The 25,650-nt window shown below is 38.8% G+C and overlaps 4 protein-coding genes and 1 pseudogene across 6 annotated transcripts; 3 read left to right on the forward strand and 2 right to left on the reverse strand.

The window, feature by feature from the left end:
* The first annotated feature begins 2,426 nt into the window (after positions 1-2,426).
* On the forward strand, positions 2,427-3,297 carry LOC125215234 (zinc finger protein 4-like). Its single transcript, XM_048116595.2, has one exon. The coding sequence runs from the start codon at positions 2,427-2,429 to the stop codon at positions 3,138-3,140; it is 714 nt and encodes a 237-aa protein (XP_047972552.1). The 3' UTR covers positions 3,141-3,297.
* LOC125215233 (putative oxidoreductase At4g09670) lies at positions 2,953-5,952 on the reverse strand. 3 transcript variants are annotated; one of them, XM_089069105.1, is made up of 3 exons: positions 5,420-5,952; positions 3,796-4,409; positions 2,953-3,080 (listed from the first exon to the last, which is right to left on the reverse strand). In XM_089069105.1, the coding sequence occupies exons 1-3, from the start codon at positions 5,885-5,887 to the stop codon at positions 3,077-3,079; spliced, it is 1,086 nt and encodes a 361-aa protein (XP_088925231.1). In that variant the 5' UTR covers positions 5,888-5,952; the 3' UTR covers positions 2,953-3,076. The 3 variants fall into 3 exon arrangements, with proteins under 3 accessions (XP_088925231.1, XP_088925230.1, XP_047972550.1); XM_089069104.1 differs by lacking the exon at positions 2,953-3,080 and adding an exon at positions 3,084-3,210; XM_048116593.2 differs by lacking the exon at positions 2,953-3,080 and having other exon boundaries at positions 3,737-4,409; positions 5,420-5,951.
* A 5,250-nt stretch (positions 5,953-11,202) lies between these two features.
* Positions 11,203-15,542, forward strand: LOC125210622 (uncharacterized). The gene is made up of 6 exons (XM_048110161.2): positions 11,203-11,490; positions 12,774-13,791; positions 13,883-13,993; positions 14,097-14,174; positions 14,276-14,430; positions 15,089-15,542. Exons 1-6 carry the CDS (start codon positions 11,377-11,379, stop codon positions 15,350-15,352), a joined length of 1,740 nt encoding a protein of 579 aa, XP_047966118.2. The 5' UTR covers positions 11,203-11,376; the 3' UTR covers positions 15,353-15,542.
* On the forward strand, positions 15,415-16,511 carry LOC148931184 (uncharacterized; annotated as a pseudogene).
* Positions 16,512-22,577: 6,066 nt separating this feature from the next.
* On the reverse strand, positions 22,578-24,883 carry ARO2 (armadillo repeat only 2). The gene has a single exon (XM_048115985.2). It carries the CDS (start codon positions 24,658-24,660, stop codon positions 22,741-22,743), a length of 1,920 nt encoding a protein of 639 aa, XP_047971942.2. The 5' UTR covers positions 24,661-24,883; the 3' UTR covers positions 22,578-22,740.
* Positions 24,884-25,650: the final 767 nt, after the last annotated feature.

The raw sequence follows: 25,650 nt of genomic DNA on the forward strand, positions 1-25,650 counted from the left end.
AACATGGTGCGAGGCTTTTAGTAATACAGTTTAATTAGAACCGGTGATTAAACTAAATTATCTTGCTAATCACAAATTACATCCAATAAATTAGTGGAATTGTGGGGCTATTTGAAGGGTCTACTCCTTCACTCAAGGGCCAAGAGCGGCGCCTCGAGCACTGTTTTTATCTTTTGTTTTTAATTTTATTTTTTTTGTATAAATTGAATAATACTCCTACTTGTTTTTGAGTTCAGATTAGATATATTCTTTATTAATAGTATTAGTGAGTTTTTTTCAAATATTAGTCATATTATTCGAATGCATTCTTGGACTTTGGGATTTTGTTAGATATATTTTTTATTAATAGTATTAGTGAGTTTTTTTCAAATATTAGTCATATTATTCGAATGCATTCTTGGACTTGGGGATTTTGTTATCTGTATAGGACATTCTACATTCATTAAAACCAATGTTTTAAAAACCGGACCGGCGAGCGAACCGGCGAGGCTACTGGTTCACGGTTCAACTGGTCCAACCGGTCGAATCATCGGTCGAACCGTTTTACTGTAGCATTTATATATATATGAGTATATAATTAAATACATATTTATTATAAAACATTTGGTTTCAAAACATGTAAATAAACAAGGATTAATGCAATATATAATTTAATTTTAAATAATATATAAATATATAAGTATAGATAAAGCATATATATACCAATTCTTAAGGAGTAATACTAGTAATGTAAAAATACATATTCATATGTTTATTATACTATGTATTAATTTTTATGTTATGAACACTTCTCCCATTATATATTCTTGTTATTTTATTTTTAATCTAAGCATTAGTAATTAAAATTATATTTGAAAGTTAATTAAGATTTATTAATTTTAGTTATGATATAAAATATGTATATAGCTTTTAATTATACATATGCAATTAGTATATAGTTGATAGTTGATATATTATGAAGTAGTACATATTAACAAAACCAACTACATCACACATTGAAAAAGTAAAGACAAAAGATTGTAAAAGATGACTATAAAACAAGCTTTTCATCCCACATTGAAAAATGAAAGAACAATCTTGTGGAATACTTCTATAAAGAAAGACACAAATGATTTTTTAAGCTAGTTTTTATAAATTTCATAGGCCTAATACAAGTATGAGTTAATATGAAATGAAAGTTTAGTCTACATTTTTTTTAAATTGATTTTTAATTCATTTTTAAAAATAAAAAAAATTGGTAACCGGTTCGATCGGTTCCCGATTTTCGGTCCAACCGGCCGGTTCACCCGGTCCAAAACGGTTTAATGCTCCACTGGTTTTATATGGTGAATCGGACCGAAAAGGTCACCGGTTCACGGCTGAACCGGTCCGACCGGGCGATCCAAACCGGTTTTTAAAACACTGATTAAAACAATAAAAGACAGCATACAAAAATAAACAAGAAATTATTTTGACCTAAGTTTTTAAATAATTCAGATGTGACAGTTGATAACAAATTTGTATGGCCACGTGACTCAACTGGCTATTGGTTTCATCTTGGAACTTCCCCATTCCCATATCTGGCCCTTATTCAATTCCTACTTACTTTATTTAAGTACAACTATGCAAGAAAATTGTATTGTTAAAGATTAAATGAAATTGGATTGGGATATTCAGATAAAAACAAAACAATGTTGTACACTATAGTTATAACATAAACATCGGTCCAAAGAGAAAACAGTCAATGTTGACATGATGAAGAACTTAATAATGTTTCAAAAATATCTATAAAATTTGCAGAAGTATTTTATAATTGAATATTAACAGTCTACGTCAAACATGAATTTAAAAAAAAATGAATTAATTTAGAATAATATAGAAGTGTTGCATGGGGCATGTTTGTTACAGAAGAAGAAGCTGTAGTTTGTTATGGGGAAAAGCAGCCAAAACATAAACAAACAGAGGTGGGTGACATGCTGACACTTAGATCACTTCATTTCATTTCATTTTTTTAGCTATTTATTCACTAACAAAGAGCCTCCACCACCTCTCTCTCTCTCTCTTTCTCTCTCTGTTTTGAAAAAATGCTTTATCTGATGAACTGAGATTGGTGGCTTTTTGCAAACACAAGGGTGGTGAGTGATTTTTGCATTAGCATTATGTGTAGCCACTCTTTTAATTTATCTTTCATAACTCTAGATTCTTTTCTTTACCATGGACTTACTTGTTTCATTTCTTGAATTTATCTTATTTTCTGTTTATTGTTTGATATAGTATGTCTTGAATTGGATAGTTTCATAACTACTCATATACACCATACATAAGATGAAGAAAATACTTGCCTTAGTTGATGAAGCTGAGATGTGTGTTTAATCTTGTATTTAAGCATAATACATAATCTCAACTTGTTTCTTCATTCAGGGCGCACACACTCTGTGATCTTTGATATGAAAACCTCAAAATCTGATCTTGGAGTGGAAACATCCACAGAGAATGATTGTGAAGCTATCAACATGTCAATTCAAGACAGCAGCAGCCTAATCGAGCCCAGCTCCGGCTCAATCTCCCTCGACCTATCACTAACCTTCAAGTCGAGCCAGGACGCAGGCACGGACTCTGTGGGATTCTCCTCATCAAGCACAAGTGGGAGCACGAACGAGCCCCCTCAAACCCGGACCACAGCGCCTTCACCAAGAGCATTCCCGTGCAACTTCTGCCAGAGAAAATTCTACAGCTCGCAGGCACTGGGAGGCCACCAAAACGCGCACAAACGCGAGAGAACACTAGCAAAACGCGCTGTCAGAATGGGCGTCTTCTCAGACAGATATGCCGGCCTGGCTTCCCTCCCTCTACATGGATCTCCATTCAAGTGCCTAGGAATCAAGTCACACGCCTCCGTGCACCACCAATTCCTGCCTCTAGCTAGGCCACCAGAACATTCTCGGATCACCCCAAGATTCGGAGATGCTTACCTCTTCCAGCCTATCTACATGGAGCAGGAGGAGGAGGAAGGCGATCACCTCGTGTGGCCGGGTAGTTTTTGCGCTGACATGTCCTCGCCTACGAATTTTGTACATGATGCAACTTCACATGTCACTTATCTAGATAAAACAGCAGCATTTGCCTCAGAATCGACGCCAGACCTCACGCTCCGGCTATGACAGCTCGGTGTTGAGTCAATCAAACTGTAGTGTAGTGTGTGCATCTTTCAGCTTCAATGTGTGAGTGACTCTGTTTTTTTTTTCTAGATATGTTAGCAAGATTGGCTGAACCTTCTAATTTTCATGAAACTTGATCTGTATAAATGAGATTTGACCATTCCTAGTGATCAGGTAGTCCCTACTTAATGCATGGAAATCGAGACACCGACGGTCCGGTATATTCCATGCCACTATATTCCATCAATTGTAGCATCCTAAGCAAGGCGCTACTTTTTTGCACTCGTTTTGGAAAAATAATATTTAGTAGCAGTTAAAGTGGAAAAAAGAGTAAAGTAACAGAGAGAATAATGTGGATTCTCTATATTACTCTTTCTCTTACTTTATTTTCACTCTATTTTTACAAAACGAGTGCAGAAAAGAAGAGCGGGGCGCAGAGGTAGTATACATTTTATGTCAAAACATATACAAAACATTTTAAAAAATCTACACATTTTATTATAGTTATATCCAGTGTATATATTGTATTTCTCAATAAACGTTACAAAATGAATATTTTCAAATTTCAACTTCTCCACAAAGATTTCATGCAAACTGCAAACAGAAAGAACCATATCTCACTTATATATAAACATCAAGTTTAGGCACATAAACTTACATCTTGATAGCCTTGTAACCATCATCTATGGAATTTTTCACTGCATCCATCACAAGCTGAGTACATCTACTGGTTTCAGCCCACCGTGTATCCGGTTGAGCTCCAAGGTATTTAACGCCCTTCACAAGCCCGGAGAATTCTTGAATCATCAAAGCCTCCTGTGGCAGCTTTGTCTCCACTCGAACGTGTTGAGGCTTCATGTTCCACCCAATATGCAGATTGGCAAACTTAGCACCAGACGTGTAGCTGAATCCAGCAGCAGTCTCTTCGTAAGGGATTATGAAGTCATCAACATTAAGAGTCCCGTTGGAGGCACTTACTGCAAGGGACATGGTTTCATGAGCGAGAAACGAGCAAAAGAAGGTTGCAACAGTTTCCTCCTCGTCCCATAGCATGGAGGCACTGCACGTTAGGATCACTCCAGCTGAGTTTTTAACGGTGCTGGGTAGAGCAGTCACGGTTGTGGGTAGTTTCTGGTTCATACTCCACAGTATGACACCGATGCAGTACCACCCTGCATCACCTAGGGCACCAAGGGCGTCGAGTTCTGGTTTCACTCTTACATCGTTTTCGAGAAAATGAGGCGGTGGGTGGTACGATGAAGAACTGTGGATCTGAGAAGCCACATAAAATATAACTAGCTGATTAGCAGAGACATGGCATAACATAGTAACTTGAGATTATTCATTAAATAGACAAAGGAGTGAAGGCATAAAAGGATTCATATTTATACATATGAAAAGAGCATTATCTAGTAATTGGATGTAGAAGCATCCATTTTATACAGATTAATCTTATAAGAAACCTAATCCTGTCTATCAATCAACCAAAGATCATATCCCCTCAAGGCTTTGCTAAACTCAGTTGGGCTTAGCCAACAAAAGCGACAATCAACATCAAATCAAAGCACATTGGCCCCTAATATCACGAAACTTTTCAAAATTCGTTTTTTCCCACGAACTTTATATTTTGCAAAAAATATCACACCACTTAAATAGTTGTTGAATTTTTCCACCAGCAACAGAATCTAATTGCATCTCATTTGCTACCACATCACATCAGATATGGTTATCGCTGACGGTGATAATGATTACAAAGTCCTTAGAAGGTAAATATTGTTGAATATATGCCAAATTTAAAGTTCGTGAGAAAAAAACAAATTTTTGAAAAGTTATACATAGGATAAAATTGAAATTAACACCTTCCTAAAAGGGGAATGTGAGAACTCAAAATGTGAAATTACCATAAAAAAGAATTGAAATCTACTCCCTCCGTCCATGAAATAATGTCTCATTTTGCTGTTTTGGAATGTCAGTGAAGTCCCATTTGCTTTTTTCCATTTTAGGTAAAGGGAGTTACCATTCACTTAACTCATTACATTCACATTCTATAATAAAACCAATATATAAAATGAGATTCACTTTCCACTAACTCATTTTCCTATTTTTTTCACAAAGTCATATAATTTCTTAAAACCCGCCAAGTCAAAATCAGACTATAAATGGGGGACGGAGGGTGTAGTAACTAGTTAGTAGTAAAACTTAATTTGCATATAAATCACCAAAAAAGTAAAGCAAAGTTCATGAAAATGGAAAGTATCAAGCGTGAAGAAGCATATACACACAGCTTTAAGACGCCCAAAAACATGGGAATCCGACAGCAGCTCCTTCATTTTGGCAGTCCGCGGGTGATGATACCACATGCTCCCATCCATAAACTGCAATCCATTCCTCCGACACGACTCAAGCATTTCATCGAGCACCTTCACGTCAAGCGCCGTGGGCTTCTCCAGCAGCAGATGCTTCCCCTTTTGAGCAGCCATCAGCGCCCATTTCAAGTGAAGAGTCGTGGGCAAAGGCACGTACACCGCATCGACAAAAGGGTCGTCCAGCAATTCGCCGTAGCTCCCGTAAAGCTTCACATTTTCGGGTAATTTGTTGCGAGCTGCGAATTGGTTGGCCTTGTCGATGGAGCGGCTGGCGACGGCGACGAGGGCGGCGTTGGGAGATAGACGAATGGCTCGGGACACTTTACTTGCGATCTCGGCGCATCCCATGATCCCGAAACGAATTGGGTCTTGGTTTTCCGCCATTTTTGCTTCGGTGCGAGGAAACGAAAACGATGAAATTATTCAGTGTGATACCATCTATGACTATAAGTGGCTAATGTTGTCCACGTCTTACTTATCTACACCATTACTTTATTTTAGAGCATCCGCAATGGCAAATAGGCCAGCCATTCTCTTCCCTGTCACGTCAGCAACACTAAAAAAATCACCAACCACGTCAGATTTAGGCCAGCCATAGGCCAGCCGCAATAAAAATAATTCAAAATATACTACATTTACGAAATTAAAAAATTGCGATATACGGAATTAAATTTACGACGCATATACGGGAAAATAATCCATTTCATAAAAAAAAAAGTACAGAGATTTTAAAAAAAAAAATACATGATTTTTTTAAAAAATAAATGGGCTTCAACACACGAGCCCCGCCACTCTCTACTCCTCATCGCCGTCGCTGTCGTCCTCGTCGTCGCCGCCGCTGCCGCCGCCGCCGCCACCCGTGGTATCTGAGCCCACGTCGGAACCCCCCAGCCGTGACCTCGCGATCTCTAAATAAGCACGCATGCTCTCGAGCATCTCGTAAAGAAACCTCCTCTCCGTGGGGTCAGTGGCGTTCTTCCACTCTCGGAAGACCTGTAACATCTGAGCCCGCGTTTGGTTACGCGAATGGAGAGTGTACTCGAGTGGGGCGGCTGGGAGGGCGGAGGACTGGACCTCGCGGGGCGATAGGGGGGATCCGCCCCTCGCCGCCCGCTGCGCCCGCTTCTGTCCAACCGGGTGGGGGCGACCAGTAAATGAAGGAGTGGGTGGAAACTCCTCAGCATCTAGGGGGAGGTCGTGGGATCCGCCGCTGCTGCCGCTGTAGTCGCCGCTATAGTTCAGTCGCTGCTTCTTCGGCCACCCAGCGTCGCACCCCGCCCGGAACTTCTCGGAGTCCTTCAACAACAAGAAGCACTCCCAGAAGGTGAACTCCTTATACCTCCCCTCCAAGGGGAACTGACTCGCGCCTATCCTCCGGGCGTCGTCCTCAGTCTGCCCACTTCTGAGCTGACGGAGGGCGTTGGCGTACAAATTCGAAAAACGGTCAACCGCGGCCCTGGTGCGCTCCCACCCCTTCCGGACCTCCTCGTTGCTGAAGTCCTTCCCACGCGGGCAGTGCCTCTTATAGGCAGCTTTGATCTTCGCCCACATGTTGACGACCCGCTGGTTGTTCGCAACCAGTGGATCGTCGCACACCTCCAACCACCCCTTGGCCACCACGACGTACTCATCCTCCGTCCACTTCCTCCGGCCAGTGGCAGCGGGCTGCGATGACTCGCCGACAGCCTTCCCCTTCCCCCTCGTCTTCTTCTTCGGCGCGGCCGGCGTGGCTGGAACGGGAGTATCGTCGTCCCCGAGATCGATCCCCATATCATGCAATGACAGAAGGTCATCGCCAGAGAACTGCGTCTCCACCGGGGTCGACGTGTGAGACGAAGCCGTCAAAAAATCAAGCGAGGGCCGATATACCGCGTCCCCGCCCGGTGACCCCTGCACCCCCCCCCCCCCCCGGCATCCCGGGATGCATACCGTGCGGCATCCCCCTGGCATCCCCCCTTGCCACATCATCCCCATCATCTGCTGCTGCATTTGGGGCATACCCCCCCCACCCGGGCGCTGAATGCCCGCCGCTTCCCTGCCCGCCGCCCGGCATCCCCCACGGCATACCCCCCTGGTTCCCCCCCATCGCCCCCCCCCCCCCGGCGCACCAGCCATCATCCCCATCATCTGATTCCAAGGGATGTTAAACCCCGGGCCCATCTGCCCCCATCCAGATCCCACGGGTACTGTGGGAGTCTGAGAGCCGCTCGTCGCCGGACTGGACTCGTTGTTGTGATCCATTACTCGATGATGCTCTTGAACAGAAAGATAGAGAGAGAGAGAGAAAACTCGTTAAAACAAGTGGTGCAAATGAAAATGGAACGAAAATCGCGTTTATATATGATTTAAAAAAAAAAAAAAAAAAAAAAACGAAAAATCGGCGCTCGCCGGTCGCTGGCCGATCGGGCCTCCACAATGGCGGCTAGCCGATCGGCCAGCGCTTCGGCCAGCGACGAGCGATCGGCCAGCCCACGCCGATCCGCTCGCCGAAATCGCGCTCGCCGATTGCAATGGTTCGGCTAGCGCGACGAATCGGCTAGCCGGTCGCTAGCCGACCATTGGAGATGCTCTTACAATCTTCCCCTTTTCCCTTTTTCTACTTCTTTTTATACTTCCGGACCCAACTAAGTTGAATCGTATTCATTTTTGGAATCACACGAAAGTTAAGAAACACGAAATAGTAACACACGGGAAGAAGTAAGAAAATGTCTAGGAAACAGATAATCCAGAGTATATATTTCTCGCTTATCTTTTTTAAAAGGTGAATTTTAAAAGGAAAAGAAAATTAAATATTCCCTCCATCACGATAAGATGACACATTTTTTAGTCGACATATAATTTTAAGAGTTATTGGTAAATATGTTGAATTAGAAAGAGAGAAAAAGTGATATAAAGATTAAATGGAGAGATAAACAGAATTGGATATTTTAATAGAAACGATAAAAAGTGGTTAAAAGTATTATTTATAGAGAGACAATTACGTTATTGTTTTCAAAAATAGAAGTGTGCATCTTATTTTAGACAAACTAAGAAGAAAATTGTGTCATCTTAGCTGGATTTTAGTTGGGACGAATGAAGTAGTAGAATTTTACCTTTTGTGTGCTTGGGGCCATGTGGGCGATGATGGGAGGACGTTGTTGGGCAGGGCGATGGGTATGGTTGCGACGCGCAGGACATACCGCTCGCGCTGTGTAACATCCGACATTTTCTACTTTTAATTGAGCTCGAAATGATGTCGATTTCAAGCTGAATTAATTTTTTTTATCTCTTTTTTACGTTTAAAGGATTATTGGATGTTTACGGTCGATAAAGTCATCATTATTAAAAATGGGCCACTCACTCCTTGGTCTAATGGCAAAGGGCGCTGAGTTATCAGTTCATGAGGTCCATGGTTCGATTTTCATGGAGACAACTTGAGGAATTAATTTTCCATGAGGTTTCGCTCCTAGCCCTTGCGGTTGGGCGCGTGTCCCCGAGCCTTCTGGCTCGTGGTTCGGCCTTGTGCTACTCCACCTAGGTCCTCGTGGCTCGTGGTGATGTCCCGAGCCTTTTGGCTCGCGGGTTGGTCTTGTGTTGCCCCCTGGGCCCTCGTGGCTCATGGTGTCTCTCACCGAGCCCTCCGCGGCTCCTAGTGTGTTCCGAGTCCTTGCAGCTTCGGTGTGCCGAGTCCTTGCAGCTCTGGCTCGCGGCCTTGTACCCTTGCGGTACAAGACTGTCTTCCCCTAGGGTCTTCGTACCCTTCGGTGTCTCGGCCATGGCCCTTGCGGCTGTGTGCATGTCTTTCTCAGCACTTTTGCCCAGTCTTCGCTTGAACAGAGATGCCTCTTGGGGTACGTTTCGAGCGTCCCTCTCCAATATAAGTCCTCATATGCGTAGGGGCTGGCGTTACCTAACCATAGGTCCAGGCCGGAGGGGATCTCTGGAGCTTAACGAGCCCTTGTGGTTCGGTCTCGTGTCATGGTCCTTGCGGCTGTGTATAAATTCTCATTTGTAATTTCATTTTATTATTATTTAAATTTTTAAAAATAAAATAATTATTAAATTTAGGGTTTTAGATCAAACTATCAATATAGTGTATTAAGCATATCATTGTGATGCTTGGAATATGTCAACATAATTTCGAATTGACATTTTATATGTATTATGTTGACATATTTTATTAGCTATGTTTATATTAATCTAGCACTACAAAAATACGAAAACTCAATATTTTTTTCCAAATTTTGACATCGGAACATATGCAAGTTAGATCTCGTTAGAATCCTTATAAAATTATCTCTAATGATATGTGTTGTGTGAAAAAATAATTTAAATTGAGATAGTTATATGCATTTAAACTTTTGAGATATTTTTAAAAAGTTAGTTATAACTAATTTATTGTTAATTGACATAAATATCCTAATTGACATTTTATGTTAGATACATTGATACTCGAAAATGATATATATTGACCCTTGATTTGAAAATGTCTATCATTTAGTTGTAGTTAACAATTTAAATATTAGTTAACAATATAACACATGCCCTCGTGTCAGATCAATAACAACTTTTGGTTAAGTTTAGGTCAATTCCATAATTTATAAAAATAGCTAATTAAATCATAAATTTTGCATATATCTTAATTGTCCAATATGGGGCGCACTATGTTCAATACGTTAAATTCTGTCAAAAGTAAAAGCAAACCTCAGTCCTTGTATCCTTAGATTGGATGGTTGTGATAATAATATCGAGCTACATTATTACACTTAAAGCGTTACATTATTAGCCGAGCTACATATTAGACTACACAATCTACATTATTACATTATTAGCCGAGCTACATTATTAGACTACACAATCTACATTATTAAATGACACGTGACATTAGTCTAACGGTGACATCACAAGATCCAATGAATTAAATTTATTTTGATTTTTGACAGAATTTTACTTATTGACCTGATCACGTCCTTGTCCAATATAGTAAACATTTTGATAAAATTTGTTATAACTTTTATACTATTATATTTTCATCAATCACGTAATAATTACTAATTTAAATGATAAGTTTTATTAATATTTTAATTATAAAAAATAATTAAGAAATATGCAAAATTATAATCTACTCCTCCGTCTCATTCAAGATGGCCACATTCTTAAGTGACTTGAGATTTTAGGAAGTGTTGTTAGGTGGAATAAAGTAGAGAGGAAAAAAATAGTTGAATATTTTAACGAGGAGAGAGGAGTTTATTTCCAAAATTGGTAAGTGGTCATCTTGATTGAGATAAAAAAAAAAAGGAAAGATGATCATCTTCATTTTAGGCCGTAAATTTGCGATTAATTTTTTCGTGTAATAAAATTAGAATTTTAAGTGTAATGAGACATCACTTAATAAAGGACTTCTTAACTTAAACTAACATATTAATTAAATGCATTAATTTTAACTTAAACTATAAATAGTATAAGGAGTTTGTGACGAGCCGAAAAGCAACAGTGCAAATAACATGGGACGGAGGGAGTACAAATTAGTGTACGTGATTAATCATAAGTCAACCGAAAGTAGTTATTATAATTTAAATGATAATTTTTCTTTATATCAAACAATATATAGAGAGGTACGTACAAAATTTGATTCCTAAAAAAATATTCTACTATCTAAAAAGTACATGACGAAATAGATAATCCTACTTGCTCTTGACATTTGGATTATCTCGATTTATAAAATAAAAATGAATCCATTATTAATGCGATAAAACGTTTAATTTGACAATTTTATAAGCGCCCAAATAAACTTTTTACTTTTTACCGCAATATAACTTTTCACTCCCCCATTTCAATCCACCTGTCACTGTCACTGTCACTTTCACCGGATAACAGATTACTTTGAGAAGAAGATGGTTTCAAGAGCCATAGCATGTGTTGACTGCGACCGATCTCAGGGGAAGCAGCCAAGACCCATCGATCGATTCTTTAAAATCATGTTCGGCGAAGACTGCTCACAATTTCTGGTACGTCTCTCTTTCATTTTCTTTTTCTTTTCTTTTTTTTGCTTCTGATTATTCTGTTTCGCCTTTTTTTCTATATTAATATGTCTCTTTCACTTTGATTCTGTTTTAAGAAATGTAAAATAAAAGTGGATGGATAAAATTGTTGAAGTTTGAGTGCGATTTTAGGGGAAAAAAAAAAGAAAGTAAGTGGAAAAAGTAATTGAAGCTTGAGCTCTACTTTTATACTCCCTCTATAGTCTATCCCATTTAAAGTGGATCATTTCTTTTTTCAGTACAAGATTTTATTGGTGTTGTTTTGTGTGTTCAGTTGAGAGAATAAATTACTAAAGAATAAAGTGGGAGATTGATGTTTCTATTTTTTGAAATAATGATAACTACCAAAAAGGAAAATGTATCACTTTGAATGTACGCCGTTAATTTAGTATGGAAAAGTGTCTCATTCCAAACTGGGACTGAGGGTATTAAGGCTCTTGTATGATTCTGTTTTATATTATGTGCTTTTGTGAGTATGTTATTCTGTGTTCTCTGTAGAGAGAGAGCATCAATGCAGTTTATATATGTTCTGTTGCACTCAGTTTAATGTGAACTTACTTAGCATAATCAAATAAGTATATTTCTTATTGCATTGGTTCTACTTTTACCCCTGCATGGGCTGGTTGTAATCTCCTATTTACTGGTTTACTTATCGGCTTATTATTATTGTTGCCATGAATTCGACGTCATGTTAAAAGCATCTCCCATAATCCCATTGTCCATTTAGCTTATTAGCAAAAGCCCTAAGTATCTATCATCACAATTTTTTTACTGCTTGATTTCAATATGTTTGAGCATGGGGAAATAGAAAAGATTACATATTGACAGGTATCTACAAACCAATAAAGAACTTCAAAAATTTAAATTTATTGGCCATTTGCACCAGTCAACTTTTTGGTGTAATTCCAGTATTAATTTAAAGGTTTAGACTTTTTTTTGGCCCAGCACAAACTTAAGGTGCATTTGAGAATCATTGTAAACTTTAAGGGCTCTGTATCTCAAATATTAATGATGCTAGTCCGGTCATGTGTGATCACACATTTAAAAAGGTTGCATGGTGGAGAACTGTGTCTACGGTGCTATGCAAGATACTTTTACCATGTCCATGCCTATCCCACATAGATTAAAATCTATGAACCTTTTGGAGGCTAAAAAAGGATTACTTTCTACCGCCCATATGGGCTTAATCTTGCATTTTGAATGTGAGCCTTTTGTTGAAATGAACAAATAAAGTTCTTAACCTTTTGCAGTACTTGCCTCCGGGATCTGCAAAAATAATGAAGCACTTGACTAATCAGGAAACACAAATTGTGGATGTAAATGGGCAGAAATGGTCTGTAACACTTTCCCCTGTCAAAGGCTCCCTTGCATTTAAAAGGGGTTGGCAAAAGTTTTTTCGAGACCACGATCTCAAAGCAGGAGAGTTCTTGGTATTCGAATACTATGAGGAAAGTGATTTTGTTGTTCAAATCTATGGAACAAGCGCCCGTGAGAGAACAAACTTCAGTTATAACATGGCTTGCCAGGGCAAAAAACGTGGAAGAGACCCTGGAACAGCTTCAGAAGATGAATCATGTGAGATAGTTGGTGTAAATTCAAGTGATGAATCCATCTCGACCACTGGTGATGAATTTCAAAACCGTAAAACCAAGCATGTGGTTAAAAGTGCTGGCTTGGGGGTTTCTGAACTTCTTCCGATACCAGTGGACATTGAGGATCCAATTTGTATGATCAACAATAGTGATTGGTATCACGAAGAACACAGGAATTCCTTATATGACTTAAGCTTTGAGATGGAATACAAAACATCAGATGCAAAGAAATGTGAGAGAGCTGTAATCACAATGTTAGACCCTCGTACTGAAACTGAACAGCATGATGCCAACTTAGATAATGCATCAGGCCCAAAATTATCCCTTTCTTATAATCAGGTTCTGGAACTGACCAACCCAGCTCAAGCGGAGCAGACTAAGACAAATGCAGAGAATGCTCAAGTGGCTGTGAACAAGGAAACTCTAATCACAAGTAACAGTGCTGAACTTTCTAGTGACAAGTTGGTGAAAGCTTTGCATGTGAAAACAGCCCTTTCTCATACAGTAAATGGAAATGAGATTAAAAAGAAGGTGGATGACACTCAAATCGCTCCGCATTCGCATCAAGAGGGAGGCCAGTCTGGTGGTGATTTCATGAACAAGTTTTATGAGAAAACTTCTGATAACAGAAAAATGAAGAAGGGCGAGTTGGATAATGTTTGCAGTTTCCAAGATGGTAAGACAACTTGTGCTTAGACTTTGGTTCATTCCATTTTTAACATATTATAATATACAATTAATGTCTTATGATATTCTTCATTGACCAGTGGTACCTGTTGCACTAGACAAAGCACAATCCATAAGCAAATCTCCTTTCATAAAGATTGCGAAAAGAGAGCATGCTTCCATCTCCAACTCAACTGTCAAAAATCCATTAGGTTTGTCCTCTGTCTCACTTACTAGAGAAATGAAGCATGTCTAATTTATTAAGAGATGTCTTAAGTTGCATTTGTTGGTTTAATAACGGTATACACTATACAGGACTACATGCTACTACTATAACGAAGGGAATCAAGATGGAAGACAAAGACAATGTGTTTCTTCAACTACCAACTGGTGGTGCGTTCTAGTCTTCTCACATTTTAATTAAGTAATGTTGTTTTTCTATGTATTTGCATATATGTTCTATGTGGTCTGCACATTTTTTCCATGAGCTGCAGGAAAGGAGCCACCAGTGACATGGAACGAACCCCAGATGATTTATCCACAAGTAGTAAAAGTTGAACCTGATCTGCCGTATGAAACAGTCCAATTGGATACTACCAATCGGTTTTTATCTCCATTTTCAGCTGAGATGGAGAGCAAACTATACCTGGTATTCTGCTTTTGTCATCCTTTCCTTTCGTATTGATTGTGGATTGCAATTGAAATCCGATATGAATGCATCGATAACTTGGCCTCATCATGGCTTCTCCCCTGATTGCTCCTTATCATTTGCGCTAAATATAATCGATAGATGATGGTGAAAGATGTGTATATTGGGCTTGTCATTTTTCTTAAATTGCAACCTCTAAAAAGCATTTATGATCCTTGAGGATAATTGCGGAAATCTCCGTTGAGATAGTATTTCTCTAAAAGGTTGGTTTAAATATAGTCATATCTTGTGGTGTTCTGAACTGCATTTAACTCCCTTGGTATTTGTTATCGTCTTACATAAACCTTGCATACCTCTGATCATACTCCCTTTTTTTATAATTGAAAATTTTCTTTGTATAAACAACAGAAATTTGCATAGACATTCCTACTCAAGTGATGCGAAAATAAAGTTTTTCCTGTGGTACTCTGTACTCACATCAATTGCAATTTATCCGTGATAGTAAGCCAGCCACTTATGCTGTGTTGTTGAAAACCATGCCAAACTGCAGATAGAAGTTGGATGCGTATTCAGTACTGTTATTTCGGATCAGCTCTGTTATATCTTCAATCTATTATGTTGTGCATATTGCATTACCTCTTTGCCGTGTTTTATGTAGGAGCTGCCGGTACCAATTACATTACCTCGAAAAAGATGTAGGAGTCAGCTGAGATTTTATTCAAGGATTGTATATCTGAGAGACTCAGTAGGAAGGATATGGCCGGTTGTCTACCGTGAATGTTTTGGTGGTAGAGCATTAACTGTTAACTGGACTAACTTGTGCGAGCAAAACAACATTAAGCCTGGGGACAAATGCCGGTTTCAAGTTGAAGATAGTTCATTGTTTGTGTTTAGAGTCGACGTGACACATGGATCTGGTTGAATCCTGAGTCATGCAGAGCTTGTTGTGTAGCTATCTTAGCCTTTAGAAGTTGGAAGTACTAGATGAAGCAATGCAGATCTTGTAGGTTTTTTGTAACTTTTTCTTAGTGCACCTGATTCCCTGAAATTTGGTGATGCTACTGTGTCGATATTTTGTACCTATTTGTGTAATGTGTATGCTTTTTTCTACATTCGCTTTTGCTTTCTAGTATCAGTTGTACTCTCTTTTAGTATTCTCTCTCGGTCGCTTTCCCCGCGCTCGCATTCTCCAACACCCTTTTCTTTCGCTTCCAACGTTGTGCTGATCAGCCGCTTCCTCCGTGAGGTTCTCAAAGCAGGCGCCGCCGCTTTTTCGAGTGCAGCCAAGACCAAGCGCAAGCGGAAAAGGTTGGTTTTGTTGTCTGGATTGGATGTATCGACCTTTTCTTCTCTCAAATATCTTAATTATTTGCTATCATGCGATTCTCTGTTTCCGATTTCTTATTTGATTTGTTCATTGAGTCAAGTGTTAAGTTTCTTGATTGTATTGGTTTTGTCAATCTAGTATTTCTTTTACATAAATTTGTTGTTTGCGAGTTTTGTCAAGGATTAATTTGGCTGCTAGATTTAGATGGGTAAACATCTCTCTGTTATCATATGAGTTATTACAACCAAATTCTAGCACATGCTTTGTTATAGTAGATGCTTTGTTCAGTTTGATGGAGCATTCCTTTGATGCTTGATCTGTTTTTAGATCATATGCACAAGTAATGCTTGATCTGGTAATGGCTGTTTGAGGATTTTTGGTTAATTCTATGATGGCTAACAACTTTACATGATTAGTTTTGTTATTTATCTCTGGCTTTTAACTTTACCTATCTATATACTCCATATTTATCCTTTTCTTATGCCAAACTAAAAAAGGATAGGTGGCAAACATGAGGAAACAATTTTAAACAATTTTAGAATGGACCTTTAGTATTCTTATTTAGTTCACTATGTATTGTTCGTCTCCGATATCTTGAATGTCATTAGTTCTTTAAAATCCCGATCTTGGCAGTGATCAGGCGGCCAAAGCAGAGACTTCAAACAAGAAGACACAAGATACCAATGACGACGATGATAACTGGGAGTTTTTTGACATAGAGTTAGGGCTCGTCTGGTAGGGTTTATATAATTAACAAGGATGTATGGTTAGTGGGCTTTCATGACTTCATGGGTATAAACTTGGGCTGTTTGGTTCAATCCATGCAAAGTGTTAACTCCATTTCCATTGTTTGGTTTAAATGGTGTAGGCCTGAAACGCAAAAGCCCATGACTAAAATACCCTCGTTATTTTCAAATTAAGATATCCCCTCCTCCCTCCAATTAATCATCATCAATTTATTGAAAATGTAAAATACCTAAAATGTTAATTTATCACATAGTATTTGATCCCGTCGAGTATCTCATGTTTTACAACATGGTTCTTATCCATGTTATATGCTATATCATTAAATTATCTTTCAATTGTACATGCAAAAAAACAATAAAATAGGAGTTGGTCTTCATATAGTATTGACAAATCCGAATGACTCGTGCTCAATCATTAAAATATGAAACTCAAACACAACACACTCCAAGTAGCAGCAAATCAAAATTAGTCACGCTGAACATCGTCATTCCTTACACATCAAAAACAGCCACAACATATGACAAAACGACAGTACAAACAGGGGGGTTAGATCACAAAGAACATAGCTTCAAACGGATCCTAAACGGCGTCCCGCCAAACAGCAGCTTCGGGAAATAACCACTATTGGTTCTCCCACATGTAGTTCGCCAAATCTACACGCTTCTGATTCCAACCGGGTGAAGCTTCGATTGTGTCCACGAATTGGACTTCTGCAGCTGGTTCTACCTCCATGTATGTGGCCTCAGCAGCGCCATCATCGCCTCTCTCGTCTAGCTCAACTTCAACCGGATCCACTCCCATCATCGCCTCTCTCATTACGCTTTTTTTGCCTGGCGTCGGTCATTCTGTAAAAAATGAAAACATCGAACGGGAAGCATTATTAGATAGAAGACAACAGCTAGCATCAAGTTGCAAAGTAAGCTACATTCCAACTACAACAACAAAATAAGAGCTGAAGCAAGATGGCAGTTTCTTGATGCATAATTGGGAAGGTAGTGTGTGTACATAATGTGAACTGAACAGTATGGAAGCATTACTCTATTCACAAATGAAAATCAAAGACCACAAACATCAATGTTCATAGAAACAGAGTTCAGAATCGAATCGAATCGAAACTCATATTTAATCAGATGCCCCTACCGGGTAGAAATTGTCCCACAAATAATTCAGCATCTTCACCAGATTACCACCAATTTCAAATTTGCACAAAAATCACGACTCAAGTTAGCAGGACAACCATCTCAAACAAAGCAAAATTTTCACAAAATTATTTCCACCAAGTCGCCCAACTCAATCACAGCACGAGACGACGAAATCGGAGTTTGTAAACCACAATACGAAACAAGAATCGAACAGCAACCCATAAAATGCCGAAAATCGATCCATAAACCCCTCTGAAATTGACAATTAAAAAAAAAACAGAGAATTGAAGCGGAGTTTACCCGGAATTTGGTCAGCCGATCGACGAAAAATTGAACCTCCAACGGTAAGATTTTGAAGATTTGGGAGGGCAATTTCGAACAAGTGCTACGTTTACAGCCAAATCCGGAAAAGGCCGGCACTTATACCACCTCCACACCCTGGTGGAGTTGACACACAAATGCTGATAGTTGTAGATGTAGGAGGGAAACCCGCTTGGAGTATACCGGGTCGCTCGGAAAGTGGAGTTGCTACCAAACGCCGGAAACAAAGTGAGGAGAAGGGTGTTTCGGGGTGTTTCAAGCGTACCAGACAAGCCCTAATGCTATAACAAAGAATATCACTATACATGTAAAACATTACCTGGATCACATTGTATAAAATCTTATGTTTGTAGTATAATTTTTTCGATATATCAAAATAATTATCAACACATTTTCAGTATTTAGACAATATAATCATATTAGTTTAGTGTTCACGTTACATATCATTTTTGAAAGAACAAAGTTAATTTCATCCCAAATTAGTATAAGCACGTGTAAAAAAATAACAGTAAAGCAATCAAAGAATATCGATGTAGCAATAGTACAAAAATATTAATACAAACATATTTCTCATTTGATTAGATCACAATGCATTGCGACTATTCAAATTTCTTCTTACAAACATGTAACTCAATAATTTTTTTAAAATTCCTACTGTTTGCACAAAATCAGATGTACTAGTCATAAAGAATACTAAGTATCAATCCAAGGAGAGAATAATTATTATTGAAGCTATAAACTAAATAATGCAATAAAATTGTTTATTTGAAAAAGTTTTTTACTAAAGCTGACATAATAAATTGATATTAACAAGACAGGGAAAGAACTACTCCTAACTTGTTTCAAATTTATCATGTTTCCTATTTTGTGAATGAATTTTTATGTTCTAGGGATTCCATGTTGTTTTACACCCACATGTATACCTAGGAAAAATTGGTCACGTTTCATATGCTTTACTCACTAATCTATTACCCCTGCTAGGTAGTGCGATAGGCATATAATTAGATTCTAAACCTTTCAACAATCCACCCCTTAAACCATAACCACACACGCTTCATTAGATGATGCTGCATATATTGGTCTTCAAATCTTGATCCAAGTTGAACTTTTTGCCTACTTTCTTTATATGTTGGCTATAATGTATATTAACATTCTGTGAGATGCTGTGATAAGATTCTATTATAGTGTGGAGAGTGTATTTCTAGAAATTGATTATGTTGTGAGAAAAAGTGAACAAATTAATGATTTTATAGTCCAATATGCTTCTCTTGATTCCACTTCAAGAAGGTTGATCGTGACGAACTAGCGGTGATCGGAATGTTGTCAAAAAACTGTCTTGTGCATTTTGCAAGAATATATTTTAATAATAGATGAAATTGTTTTATGAGGGTCATCTTCCCTTGCTTATAGCATCATAATTCAAAATTAAGACAAAATCTACGCCCTTAGATTTTAAAATGAGTGGATGAGATTAAACCTTACGAATTTCAATAAATAGTAGACAAAATATCAACAAAAGGGTAATATCGTCATTATGTTATCATATGATAATTTTCGTGAGTGTTTTTTTATATCAACATAGTGTATTACAAATATCAACAATATGACATAAGAATATCAACACTAGTACAAGAAAATATCAACACATATTTATTGAGATTTTTACATGATTTTATTGAGATTTTATATGCATTGTATTGAAATTTTTTGATGTATTTGTTGATGAAAATCTGGTTATCAACATTTACGAAAACTGAAATAAAAAAATATCAAATTTCATCATTCGAACATCGTCGGAACATATGCAATTGAGATCCCGTTGGAATCCTTATTTATAAAAGTATCTTTAATTTGATATATTTTTTGCGAAAAAATAATTTAAATTGAGAGAGTTACGTAAATTTAATGTTTTAAAATGATTTTAATGAGAGAGAATTGACATTAATACCTCTTATTTTTATTTAATAATTTTCTTAATTAAAAATATAATACATGTGACATTATTTCAACCACTAGAACTCCTAATCTAATAGCTAAGATTTGGTCTTAATTTGGAATTGCTAATTAGTTAACAATTGATCACTTCCTGTTTTATGATTCTTTACTTATTCTAGCAATGAGATAAGTTTTTAAGTAAGAAAGAAAATGGAAGATAACAATTTTGCTAGAGAGATAGAAAGAGAGGAATTTGTAGAGGTCTTAACACTGGAAAGGAGAAAAAACAAATGAGAAAAGAAAGAAAGTTGTTTTCCTTTCCTTTCCTTTCCTTTCCTTTCCTTTTCTTTTCTTTTCTTTCTATTGGATTCACCCTTTGTACCAAAAGAAATCATTTATCGGTATGATGAAGGTCATGGTATTGAGGTTACGGAATTAAAAGTTTCTCAAACAACAAAATGACGTATCACATATGACATATAGTGATATACTAGCTAGGTTGAATATATCATATATGAATAAAATGTACTCCAGGTAGTTAGTATGCAACTGGGGCTACATGCTACTTGACCAAAATAATTGTTGATACTTTTTTAGATATGCACTTAGTTGAGCCTTCAGTACGATGTCACATTGTTCCATCATAACTTCATGATGTATTTCAATAAAGTAGGGAGTTTTTTATAGGGTTAATAGCCAAAAATTTGCAATTAACTTTAAATATTCAGGTTTTTTCCACTAAATTTAAAAGTGGTGAAAAAGCATACGAACTTTGAGTTTGTAGTCAATTCCAAACAAAATTCAGTTTCACCCAGCATCATGATATCTATGTCATCTGAGTCTGTGACCATAGTTTGCAAAAGATATGCTAGAAGTTTGAATGTTGTAAGATACATGGAGTTTGAATGTAGTAGAAAAAAATAGGCTAACTTTTGGGTGATATTGTTTGTAGTAGTAGTATACTACATAATCCACAATTCAGAATTCAATAAATCCATAATCCATTAATTCATTATGTTTATATTTTATTATAAAATTAATACAGTACTCTCTCCATCTCTTGTAATTCAGCACCATTTGACATGACACGAATTTAAAAAAATTTAATAGAAAGTGGGTTGAAAAAGTTGGTGGTATGTGAGTCATATTTTTATATATTAGTTTTATAATAAAATGTGAGTAAGAACGAGTTAGTGAAATGTGGGGTTCACTATAAAAAAAATGGTAAAGTGAAAGGTGACAAATATTTAGGGACGGACGAAAATGGAAATAGGTGACAAATATTTAGGGACGGACGAAAATGAAAATAGGTGACAAATTTTCAAGAACGGATGGAGGATATAAAAATGATACACACATTCTGTTAATTTATTACTTTTTTTTTTTTATAGTATCATTCTGTCCTACTGAAGATGACTCACTTTCCTTTCTAGTTTGATAAACCAAAATGATTCAATACTAAAAATGAAAATACATTTATCTCTATTTTATTCTCTCTTTCTTATTTTACTTTTTCTATTTAATATAAAAAATAAAGTTGCATAAATCTCGTATAGCCTAAAGAAAGAGTGATATTTTTAGGGAGTGTTGTTTAAAAAACTGTCAAGTTAATTAGTAGGAATATTTATTTTATGCGTTGGAAAAGTTTGCGTAGACTATATGCCAGATTGTCACTACACAACATGCAACCACTAGATGCTTATTTCCACATTTATATGGAAAACACTTTTTCTAAATTGATCATGTAATTCGGACCACAATTTAGTAGTCGAGGAGTCTATTTATAGAGACCATTAATTGATGGTCTAGGTACAATTATTATAGAGTCAATTTACTTAGATTAGACATAGAGTGTGACACAAACGGAAATTTTAGAATTTCATGAATAGTGCATTTTTCTCAATATATTCAAGGGCTATTGGCCTATGAGACGTAATAAGGTACTTCTTCCGTCCACAATTTTAAAACTATTTTGAATTGACATATATTTTAAACAATTGTTTAACTTTGTAAAGACTAAAAGTAAAGAGAGAAAATGAAAGAAATGTGAGATTCATTTTTAATACTACTTATTAATTTTATAATGAATTGTGAGTGTAAAAAATTAGTGAATGTAAAATACTAAAAGTAGAATAAAGGAAATTGTTCTGTAAATTATAGATAACCCAAAATGATAAAATGACTCTCTAAATGGTGGATAAAGGGAGAGGAGAGTAATAATTCAGTTGTTTTGATACATAATAACTAACCATATTTTTTCGCATCTTTATTTCTTCATTTGTAATTTATTGGACCATGATGTTGCATTATTTCTGGAAAATTTGCCACCACTTTATCATTTGCACTACTACTATAAATTTGTCACCATCTTATCATTTCTATTCAATATTTTGATGAGTGGTAATGAACCAAGCCTATTTTGTGAGCAGGGAAAAAATATCTGAAAATGAAATCATTGAATATAACAAGTAATGCTACCTCCAAAACACGGTAATCAGCAACCTTTCATGACTGCATAGAGTTGATTTTGCAGGATAATGCTAGTTTTCACATTGCAATTGCAATTACAATTCTCTACTTGTTTCCTATTCAGTCACATTCTTGTAAAAATCATCTTTTGCTTGATCAAAAATTTTCCATAAACTAACAGCAGCTTGAATCACAATTCCAAAAAAAGAGGGAAAAAAAAAACAATTCTTGACATTCTTTTCTTACAAAGGCATCAACTAATGCTATATACAATCCATATGAATGAAAACAAAATGACATAAATATTGGCAAGAAACCAGCAATATGAATAACCAAAAAACATGTATCTTCTCAAGATTGCTATGATCATCAATGGAACCCCCTCGACCCTCTCGACTGATACAGCTCAAGCTTCCCCTTAGCCTCCGGCAGCAGCCTCTCGACCTCCTCGAGCTGGCACAGCGCGGCCTGCTTGGACGCCCACTCGAGCACAGTCAGCACCTCCGCCCGTGCCAGCTCCTCGCTGTCAGGCACGTGCATCGCAATGTTGCACAGCAGCACGAGCGCGGAGCTCTGCACGACCTGCTCGAAGTACACGAGCTGCACGAGGTGCTTGGCACCCCCAGCCTCGATGATGGCCTTCGCGTGGTCGAGGTGGAGGTAATTTTCCGCACAGGCGAACTTGGTGAGCGCGACACACGCCTCCCGAGACACCTCGACCTCCCTCTCGTCGAGCAGTCTAACTAACGGGCTAATCATCCGCGTCTCGGTGGCCTTAAAAGTCCTAGCTAAGTTTCCTATGGCCTTGATACAGGGGATCAGCAGCTCCGAATCCCCCTTCTCGAGGATCCGGAAGAGCTGATCCACCGCGGCCTTGCAGGCGGGGGAGTTCGGCTTGAATGCCGACCTCCTTAGTTCCGCGTCGCCCTCCGCCACCGCGGTGATCTCCATCAAGGCCATGGCCGAGTTGTACTGCACCTCGGCCGGGCCCTTCTCTAGCAGAACCGCAAAGCACAGTAATGCTCGCGATTCTGTGATGCTTCGGCATATGGCGGAGTTTCCCTTCGCCAGATGCCAGAGCGCCCGTGCCGCCATCGCCTTCATCTGCGCCTTGGTGGCCGGGTCCTCCGCCTCTCGGGCGCGAGTGCTCGCGCCCGAGAGCGATATGCTCGGGTGGTGGAGGTGGTTGTTGTGGAGGGAATTCACCTTCCCTCCTCCACCACCACCTCCACCTCCACCGCCCGAATTGGGTTTGACAGCGGACATGGTGGTGGTGACAACATTGTACATCTGATTAGGCCGTGGCATCTGGGTTTTATCATCATCTAAATGGTGATGATGATCGGCTGCCGCACCACCATTGCTGGCTAAAACGACGGCGGCGGCGTGGATCGAGGTGGCTTTGCTGACGACGGTGTACTTGCTGTGTTCCTGAACGGTTTCGAAAGCGAGATGGCTGACTAAGAGTCGGATAATGTTATGCTGAGCGAAGAGATCTTGGCATTTGGGGTAATGGGCGGCGAGCTCGGCGACGGCCCAGGCGGCGACGGCCTGGACCTTCATGGGCCCCTCTTTGAGGATCTTGGCGAAGACAGAGCAGACGCCCGCGTGGGTCATGTGCTCGACGCTCTCGGGGTCGCGCCCGAGGAGGCCGATCGCGCGGGCGGCGTTTTCCTGGCCCTCTTGCTTCCCCTCCTTGATCAATTTGAGGAGAGGGCCGACGCCGCCTTCCTCGATTATGAGCTTGCCGTAGCGGTCGTTGTCGCGGGCGAGGGAGACGAGGGAGGCGGCGGCGTCGGCGCGGTCGTCGACGGAGCCGGTGTAGAGCGTGGCGATCTGCTCCCAGATGAGGCCGAGGATGGGCTCGTTGGCGGCGATGGGGGGGAGGCCCAGGTACTCGTCGGCGCGGTCGTCGGCGGAGGCGGACACGCGGAGGAGCCAGGAGACGTCGCCGATTGAGTTTTCGAGCTGCGAGGACATTTTGCGGAAGGCGGCGGCGGGGATGATGGTGAAGACGCGCTTGACGAGGCCGTTGCCGCGGCATTTGGAGACGAGGGAGAGGGCTTTGTCGAGGACCTGGACGGTCTCGTCGAGGATGCGGCGCGTGGGCCGCTCGTAGAGGTCGTTGCTCGCGCGCGCGGCCTGCCGGAGGAGGGCGGCGAGCTTCTCGGTCTTGGATTTGAGCTCGGCGCACTCCTGCTTGAACGTGGCGGCCTCGTCGGCGGCCTTGGTGACCTGGTCGGTGAGCTGGATCGGCGTCGCAAGCGTCTGCTTTACTAAATCCCCCATCGGAACGCCGATTGATCCAATCGGAAAACGGAAAAAGATTGAATTTTTAGATTTGGGAGTGCATCAAGATTGGGAATTTGGATTTATTCGTGCGAGAAATCAGAAAAGATACAGTTTTTTTATGCTTAGAGAAGTAGAAATGGAGACGACGGGGTTTACAAGGTCAAACGCGGCCTTCATTGGAAAAACGAAATCAGCTCTTTTTCCCAAATTTTTTTTTTAAAAAAACAAAGGAAATCGACGCTTTATTTTATTTACAAATATAAAATATGGGCTGTAATAATTTGATTTAATGTATTAATCAGCTGTCAATGCGGCCACTTTCCAGCCCAACCACCCCAAAATGGTCAACTGTTACAAATTTTGGGTTGATGTAACCAAATTTTATTTTACCCACTAACTAAATTAAATTAGTCGTGCCAGCACATCTCAATTGTAATCCCTGTTCTCTTACTCACATCATTTTGCTGTTTATTCTGTAAACTGACACGTCATCACACTGTTAAACACCGATTGAGGAATGTGTCAAATAATTTGATATTATAGCATTAATTTGGGTGATCGAGTGCTGATTTGATGTATGGAAAGAGGCAAATTCAATGGATTAACAAGTTGTCTTAGTTTTTATAGTACTACTAGTTTGGGAATATTAATTTCAAACGTTTGTATAGTTGACTAGAATCCTGGATTTGATCTCTTTTACATTGGGTAACATTCGCACATCCCACTTTAATTTGATGTATAAAACCTCATATATTAAAGAAAATTGGATAAAAAGTTAATGCAATGTCCCACTTTAATTTTATATAAAACTTCATATATAAAAAGAAAATTAAATAAAAGTTAATGCAATGTGAATTTTAATATATAATGTGAGTGAAATATGTTAATAGAACAGAGTTAATTCATTGAAAAAATTAAAATAAAATGAAATATAATAAACGACGTTTAAAATAAAAATTGTGACATGTAACCATGACTAATGGAGTA

The sequence above is a fragment of the Salvia hispanica genome, chromosome 3, assembly GCF_029641045.1.
Source record: "Salvia hispanica isolate PSC_SH4W2 chromosome 3, Shi_PSC_v1, whole genome shotgun sequence".
Taxonomy (NCBI): domain Eukaryota; kingdom Viridiplantae; phylum Streptophyta; class Magnoliopsida; order Lamiales; family Lamiaceae; genus Salvia; species Salvia hispanica.